This window comes from Halyomorpha halys, unplaced genomic scaffold, assembly GCF_000696795.3.
Source record: "Halyomorpha halys isolate HHAL.00 unplaced genomic scaffold, Hhal_1.1 Scaffold355.1, whole genome shotgun sequence".
Classification (NCBI taxonomy): Eukaryota; Metazoa; Arthropoda; class Insecta; order Hemiptera; family Pentatomidae; genus Halyomorpha; species Halyomorpha halys.
The window spans coordinates 65,948-74,947 of NW_027110523.1; the positions used below are offsets into that span (position 1 = coordinate 65,948).

The 9,000-nt window shown below is 31.4% G+C and overlaps 1 protein-coding gene across 2 annotated transcripts in view; it reads right to left on the reverse strand.

Annotated features, from left to right (window-relative positions):
* LOC106681659 (chitinase-like protein EN03) overlaps positions 1-3,612 on the reverse strand; it is a 16,841-nt gene extending 13,229 nt beyond the window's left edge. Inside the window, exon 1 of one of the 2 annotated variants that reach the window (XM_014422100.3) lies at positions 3,457-3,612. In XM_014422100.3, coding sequence (XP_014277586.1) covers positions 3,457-3,550 — 94 coding nt within the window. In that variant the 5' untranslated portion in view covers positions 3,551-3,612. The remainder of the gene's footprint in view (positions 1-3,456) is intronic. The other variant, XM_014422102.3, reaches the window with a different exon arrangement.
* Between the last annotated feature and the right edge of the window lie 5,388 nt (positions 3,613-9,000).

The window sequence follows — 9,000 nt, forward strand, 5'->3', positions numbered from 1 at the left end:
TCCAAAAACAAAAACTTGTGTTTTTTCTTTCCCCGGAAAATACAATTTGAATGAACTATAAATTACATAAATTAAAACTTATCTAAACTAAATAAGGTGTTATCTGAGGTTTTTTTTATTCATTACTCTGTTTTATGTAGTTGGGGATGTAATACTTATCACTCTTCAACTAAAAATCTTTTTGAATATACGTGGATGTTCAGACAAGGAAATCTGTCCTTCGCCAACATTAAAAAAAAATCTACTAACAAAGCACTCCATTATTTATCATTTAGACCTCGCCTATAGAACAAGGACGATCAAGCCTTTAAAATAACCGGTCGTTATATACTTTTATACATAAATAGAAGCGACTTCTGACTCAACTTAAGCTTAGACAATTAATTATTTCTTCTGTATTCGTCTCCTTATTGAGAAACCCGAGTGTCCTTTCAACAAGGATAAAAGACAAGATAGAAATAACATATGATTCATTCTAATTTGATCATTTATCAGTGCTTAGTGACTGTGGTTTGTCATTGAGTTCCTTAGGCGTCTAATCTAATATTCCAAGAGTCGAGAGACAAAAAAAGAAAGTTATTTCACAACAATATTTGATCACTTTAATGAAAACTATTTACAGTTGCTAGTCAAAATGATGACACTGTCAACCATAATTGGGAAGAATAAAAAATGACTGATGTTTCAAAACATTACAAAAAATTAATTTTTTTTTCTATTAGCACCCAAATTTTAGCTGCTTGTATGTACTATAATGAAGCAAATAACATTTATCTTCTTAGGAGCAGAAATTGGCATTCGCCAAAATATATATTTGTCGGTATTTGGAGAAAATATTGCTTTTTGAAGAACTGTAGCTTACAATTTAAAAAAACTTTAACTAATGTATAATTACATTTTTTTTCTAGTTTTTTAGTCAGTTTTTTTTGTAGGATATATAAAGGAGCACCGAATAAAAATTGAGCGTTATTATTAGATTTTTTCGAATGAAATAAACCGCAGGGGGGTGTATACCTTAAATAATTAAATATTTATTTTTTAATCCCTCTGTTGTTTCCCTTGTACAGTCCAGGCAAAAATTGAACTGTTTTCTAACAGAAAATAACGCACAATTTTTTCTTCACTTGAAAGAACTCGAAAATGAATTTTTTGTAACTTCTGAAACAGGCGCCATTTTTTATTTATCCTTACCGCGCAAAGGCTCCGATTTTGACTCTTAATTGTATTAGTAATTGTTGAACTAGAAACGACGGTACTTCATTACCAATTCCAGAATCTATACAAACCATGAAGAGGAAGAGTCTTGCTTTATTTGTTGTTATAGTAGAGGTTTTAAAAAATTATTCAAGGAAACAGCAAGGATAATAATATTGATTTCTTGCTATCTCTGCCGTTCTTTAAGGTATAAAGTAAGTAAAACAACTAAAGTCATATTCAATAGATTTCTCCGCTAAATCTACCATTGAGCTTTTTGCTTATTAGCTATTTAAAACCACTATATATTTAAAATTAAAATCACTCAATATTTAACTGTACTAATTAGGTACAGTTAAATATTTAGAAATTTTCCTCCTGGTGAATTATACCGGAGGAAAACTGATTATAATGATTAAAAGTTAGTAAATTTCTGGAAAGTAAGAGATCAGTGTAATTACAACTAAGGCAGGAAAAAATACATAAATTAGTGCCGGAAGAAAATACTTGTATAGAGTAATAGCTTTCCAAATCAAGTGAATGTTGTAACAAAATTTTGAAAAGCAATTAAAGCGAAAGTAAATAGAAAAACACTATTCTGTAAACAAGAACCCTGGAGAATGAATTCCATAACACTCCCTACGTTAATAAGTTAATAAGTTGATATGATACTGTTAATATGAAAGTTGAACAAATATTTTCCTCCTAAATTAAATTTAAGTATGAAAATAGCTAAGATTTTAATCAGGAGGAATGCTAATTGGTCAACATATTTGTTTTTTCAGAATATCACTTTAATTTACACAAATAAATACCTATTAAAAAAATAAAGTATATTTATTTTATCCTTAAAACAAATAAAGTGTATTTATTTATTCTCCTAAAAGAAAAAAAGGATATTAATTTTATTCTTAAAAGAAATAAAGTTTATTATTTTTATTATTAGAAGAAATAATGTTTATTGATTTTATTCTTAAAAGAAATAATGTTTATTTATTTTATTCTTAAAAGAATAGAATTGTTCAACGATAAATGAACAACACTGGAAAACCTTTTTTGTTCACATCCCATATTTACGATGATTTATCGTTCTAAAACATTTAATTACTTTCGATTAAACTTAAAGATAAGTATTGATTCGTTAAAGTTGGGCTTGTTCACAGTTTTTCATGAAAAATCCTTCCGTGGTTTAGATATTATATACTTTCATTAAACCAATATGAAAAATGCTAGTTTTTATGTCTCTGATTGTTTGAAAGTTATGTAATTAGATATAAGTTTTATATTAATTTTCAAGTATTTTCTCAAAAACCGTTTTATTTCCATAAGAATTCGTGGGATCATTTTAATAATAATAAAAAAAGAATTTCTAATTATAAAATGTTTCTTGAAAAAATAATTCTCGATAAAAAATTGGTAAATTTTTTTTTCTTAAAAATTTAGAATTTATTATTCAACCTCTTAAACACAAATTTAAAAAATAAACTTACAAAAATGAAATAAATAAATTCAAATCAAACATTATGATGTCAATGGGTAGTTATGAAATTAAGTATATACTGATGTCATACTTATTGGTATTATTAATAAAAATACAAGAAAGTTTTCAAAGTTTCAAAGGTAAAATTTATTTTTCCATTCCTTCTTAAGGTATAGGGTTGTTTATGTAAGTACTGGGAAAACAAATGCCCTTGAAATTGTAAATTTTTAATAATCGCAATAATAGTTCACAATATTTTCGAAGGGTCATATATCCACTTGTAAAGAAACTTCTGGGAAAATCAAACACTCTTAAACTTCATATATATTTTATTTTTAACTAGAAAGGCATTTTTTCATTTTCATACCCAATTCCTGATGATAGACTATTCGTCTAATTGTGAGTAAATTGTGTCATCAAATTATAAAATCTCATCACTATAATTAATACAGCTCTGCAGTATTTTATGTTGATGTTTTAGTGCCCTTAGGGAACTTCAAATAGTATTAATTGGTGTGTATAATGTGATGAAATACAATTAATCGACACTAATAATTGAATTGGACTATGGACAAGATGTAGTCTGAAACATCATCCCATTTATATATAAAAGATATATGAATTTTTAAAGGTGTTTGATTTTCAAAGAAGTTTCTAAATAATAGAAAATATTTAAGTGTTGACTGATTTTTTATCTTAAGCGTAATTTTAATGAATTTATTTACCGTAGCACAGCATAGAAATCATCTCCTTCAACATCAATTACTTTTGTATTCTCTTACCTTCCCTCCAGAAGGACTTGCCATTCCAGTAGCAGATGACCCTCGCCCCGAACGCAGGAGCCGCCGCTAAGAAGAACAACAACAAGAATCGCATCTTCTTGGGACTGAAGCTGGACCGGCTGCAATCACTGCTTATATCTATGAGGAAGAAAGTGGGGATATTAGCACCGCCAGGTTGGCAGTACTGCAGGGGGGCTACCAACCCAACTGCGAAAGTATGAGAAAGTGGTCATTGGCCTCCAAAGAACAATTTCAATACCAGAACTGATAACAGAATTCGATAATGCCATGATTAGGATAAATATTCAATAATTATTCAAGTTTCAATCAACAACAATGCTTTGTTTAAACAGAAATAGATGTTTACCGTTTACCGAAATGATTTATACACAATTGTATTTAAATGAAACTCAATACAATCAATGAACAATAAAACCATTGAGAACCCGAAGGTTCAATGCCGATACCAGGAATTTTTTTTCCAGATACATGTGTCCAGTGACGCCCGTCCTAACCCAAATCCACAAGATCAGTCTTGGCGCAATTCTTACGCTTCGGTCTACCCCTCGGACGTTTCCCATCGGTTCAGTGTTTATGAACATTTTAGGGATCCGTTCATTACTAAGTCCTAAAATCCTACAGATCCATTTGCTTCAATTCTATTTACCGGGTGCAGCTCACTCAATTCGGTGTCGTGTAGCCTTCAAAATACTCCGGCTGACTCATCCTTTTTCGGTCCGAATACTTTATTTTAAAAAACCTTAACGCGATGTTCCTCCCTTGTTGTAAGAGTTTTATAAAAATAAAAACAAATGTGTACATTTTTATCTTGTCATTTTACATTTATTTTCCATCAAATTATCAAAATAAGATAGATAGCGTGCACACAACAGCCAACAGTCCAATAAATTTAGAGCAGTACCTCTTTGGAAATAAAGTGTTTCTCTTTTGCATGGAGTTTGACTTTGAACTCTTTTATCCCTTTCATAAAAGATTTTACATGAACTTTTGTGTCGCTCACAACTCTGTACTAACCGTTATTACTATTAAATAATGGTTCAGTAGTTAGAGGATTGTAGTAAGGAGGAGGGGGAGCAAATTTGGAATAAAATTTTAAAAGTTTAACTTTAGAAGCTCTTAGATATTTAAGATGGAGAGTTGAGACTTTGTCATTAAATACATTATACAATCATGGGCGCACCCAGCGAGGGGCAGCTCTCCCCTCCCCTCTAGAATTAAAAAAAATTGATTTAATAAAAATTAATTATTTTTTAAAACTAATAAGTGTAATATCTAATAAAGCACTGCTTTAATTATATATAATTTTTTTTTAAATTCTGGTTTCATTCGACTTTTCCGTACTCAAATGTCACAACCTGAAAGACCATGGCTTGCCCCTCCCTCCTAGTTGTATACAATCGCTCTTTACACAGTAACCAAATATGCCTTAGAACTTTTGGGCTTAGCTCTCTTCAAGCAGCAAACTCGATATACAAATAGAAATAAATGTTAACCTTTTATTTGTTTGTTTATCCCATACCTTGGCATGCTTCATATGGGTATGGGGTCTTATCCTATGTGATATTAATTAATTCTTACCAGTGTGATAGGGTCGAGTTTTTATTCTGTGGGGTTGCTACGAAATATACGTCAACCCGCCCAGGCCGGAATGGAATAGGCGCCGTTATAGTTACGAGATTGCTTAGGGGACGGCTCAACTCTCTTGGCTACAACGGCTATCGAAATAAATACTAACCCTATATTCAGTACTTTATTACTACTAATTCAATAAACAATGACTAAATAAAATGAAATTTCCGAATTACTAGAACTCCTTGACTCATCTTAAAATTTGTGTGACTTCTGGAACATTCCATAGGGGCTGATTTTACAGGTTATAAGATTTAATTTAAGTTTGGGGTCTGAATAGTATCTTTGAAATTTTAACGGAAGATTTTACGAACAATGATCATTAACGAACATAAAACTTCTTGTTCCTGAATGAAAATATTTTCTGCCTATTCGGAAGAGGTGATATCGCACACATTAACAGATTATTAAGGCTATTGAATTAATAATAATAAAAAATTGATCGAGAACAAAGAAAATGCTGTTGCTGAAAAGCGATGAAGGGGTAAAGAAAGAAATAGGAAATATCTAACCATCCTGTAAGATGAATTCTTTAGACGATATGGAACTTACTAAGAGGTTTACGAGATATTATATTATTATTGGCGGGACAGACCGTGAAGGTCGAAGGCCTTGTGCGATGTACTTAGGAAATACATCGCGCGTTTCCTGACGTGATTTTCAAGAGGTGGGTCCGTCACAAATGCTCGGGGGAGGCTATGAGTGAGTATTGTAAATTATAAGCTTGAAAAAATCCCGGATAGGGCCGGAGACTCGAACACGCAACTACAGATAGATATACAGGCGCGTTACCACGCTACTACTGTCACCCCCCCTTCTCTCCCCCCGAGATATTATATATTATGTATTTTCGCTCAACTTTTATGCGAGACTCCCACCCCGTCGTCCGAGATCTCGGGGCCAGGCTCATTTTGAATTTGATAATCATTAATAAACCAAAACGATTTATTATTTCAAGGCATTCAACATATTTTTAAATATTTAACTTTCCAAAAAGTGATCCTTTCCACCTTCAGAAAGGTGTTTGATCATTTACCTGAAAAGGGTATTGACCGATAAATGTAAAAGAATCTTTCCTAATTTAGCAATACTAAAGAACAGATTCTAAATTATAACAGTTTATTATTATTATTTTTTAAAACATAAAAATAAGAAATAAAAATATATTTGGTCCTCTTGATTAGGGCAGGATAACGCTATGTATTTGAATCGTCTAATTTATAATTTGAAACTAGCAGAACGTAATGAGTGCTACCAACATTGACAGTGAATTTGTTTGTGAAATTATGTTGTAACATTGCCGAGTAATATTGAAGGGACAGTTAATTGTGTCAGTTAATGAGTTTTATTTTAGAGTAAAAATACACCGCTGAACTTTATAAGCTTATTTGATGAAATCGTGTATCCTTCAAGAATAAACCTAAAATCTTTAGAACATAAATTAAAAAAAATTCAACTAATTTTTCTCATAAGCCACTGAGCCCGTAGGAGGCGCGAGGTTTCATAGGCAATCATCTACATTGCCTGTTAGGTTAATCTGCCACTGCCCTCAATATAAATATGAAAGGAATTATGAACATGAAATAATAAACCCTGAACTACACCCAGGATAGAATAAGAGAATTGGATTTGTATTCCATTACTATTTCACTTACATTAGTTCACTGTTTCGATACTTTTTAAATTATCTTTACTAAGCTACATAGAAAAAATAGTTAATTTGTGTTACTAAATAAACGCTTCAACTACACCTTACTAACCTCGATAAAGGTTCATTCAAATCTTTTTTTTTATTTATTGATATTTAAAACTGTATAAAAAATACAACAAGTAAATTTGATCATAATGACATAATACTAATGATATGAGACAGTATGTAGAGAAACTACCCAGTAGTAGAACTCTAAAAACATTTTACAATATAAGGTCACGAGGCCATCTTCTTTTCAGGCACCTCGGAAGATTGCCAGGAATGGAAGAGGAAGCAAGGTTAGAAACTATTGGGTTTGGGTGGTTAGGGAGTTTATAATGGAAGGAATGATATCGGGTTCGGGCTAGATCGGTTACATAAGGAACATTTAGGTCTTTATGGATGGTTTTATTAGTAACAAAATAAGGAGCATTGAGGATTTTACGAAGGATTTTGGATTGTAAGGATTGAATACGCGAGGAATTCGAAGGTTTAATGGAGCCACAAAGCTCAACTTCATATGTCCAGATTGGCCTTATTATTGTCATGTAGATCAGTCTTTTGTAATGAGTTGGAAGTTTAGACCGTTTGTCTAGTAAGTGCTGTAATAGTCGGAATCTGCGTGCAGTTTCCTGTCTTTTCAGTCTTGTGTGAAGATTCCAGGTTAGTCGTTTGTCAAGGTGTAGTCCAAGATAACGAATCTGTTCTACAGGGGTAATCATTCAAATCTAATTTATTTTTTTAATCTATTTGATATTTAATTAACTAAATTTAGATTCTGCAGAACATGACTACTGTTAAATACGTTGAATAAAAACCAACCTATTAGAGATAAGGGAGAGTGGTTTTGTCCTGAAGGTACTACAATGCCATCAAGGAAGGCTTCCTGAACAAGAAGAATAGGAGTAAGCAGAGACACCAAAATGTCTATAATAGACGTCTACAAGCACACATCCTCCCTGTAATAATCGATCTACTCAGGAGATTCATGGACTCTCTCCACTAAAGATAAAAGGTAAATTAACACCATAGAGATGCGAATCTTGTGATTGTTAGTAAAGAACAAAACAAAGAGGTACAGAATAAATAATAATCTGTACGTAAGTTCAGCTGAGACTGTATTAGAGGAGAATCCTCTAAAGTTGTTCGGTTCTGTCTCTGGAACACCAGTGTTGTCAAGAACATATTGAAAAAGTAAGAAGACCTCTGGAACAACCAAGAGACTTGAAGACTGAAGACAGGGAGACCTCTGATTGAAGAGAAATCTACTTGAGCAGGAGGTGACAGACGGGACAGGATCAGAATTTATGAATTCGGCTCGACTATAATACCATAATTTATAGATTTTAATTGAATAATTAAGATTTTTTATGATTCATTATTTTTGCTTTTTAGGAAAATTAAAAAAGATCATCTTAATTTCAGCAATATTGAACAAAAATGACATTACAGGAAAAAGTAGTATAGGATATTTGCAACATAACCTTGCAAATTATATTAAAAAAACATTTCTTGTCTTTTATGTTGAAAATTATTCCACAAAATAATTGGTAGAGGAACATGATTTTTTTTTAACACCTAAATATAAGGCAAACGATATTTAACAACATGAGTGCAAAAATGGTGTAAATCAAAGTGTATGCAACACTTTTGGGTAAATTGTTAAATGATTTTGACAGAAATGATTCAAGCTCTGTTATAAGCGGTCAGTAAAAAGCATATCTAAAAATATCAGAACGTTTGAGTTAATGTTCAGTAATTAACTAATTAATTATCTTTTAATGAGAATGAAGCCTGATATGAACAGAAGTACTAGTACAAGAGCCCAAGATGGAAAAAAATGCAGTCATTTCACCCAAATTTTTTATTACTTTAATGAAAACTATGTATAATTACTAGTCAAAATTGATGTGTCTGGCAAGTATAGGTAGGGGTAATAAAAAATAGTGACTGTTACAATACCTTAAAAGACATTTTTCATTCGGAGCTCTTTATCTTAAAAACTACCAACAACACTAGAAAATCTAAAAGAACATTATTTAAAGAAGAGTAAATTTGCTACAATGTAAGCCCTAATAGAGCTATTTAAGTTCAATAGTTCTCGAGATATAGCTTTTTAAAAAGCAACATTTCATAAAAATGTTGTATGGAACGTACTGAAATATCAGTAGTTAATTTATTTTGAAAAAACTATGTGACATACA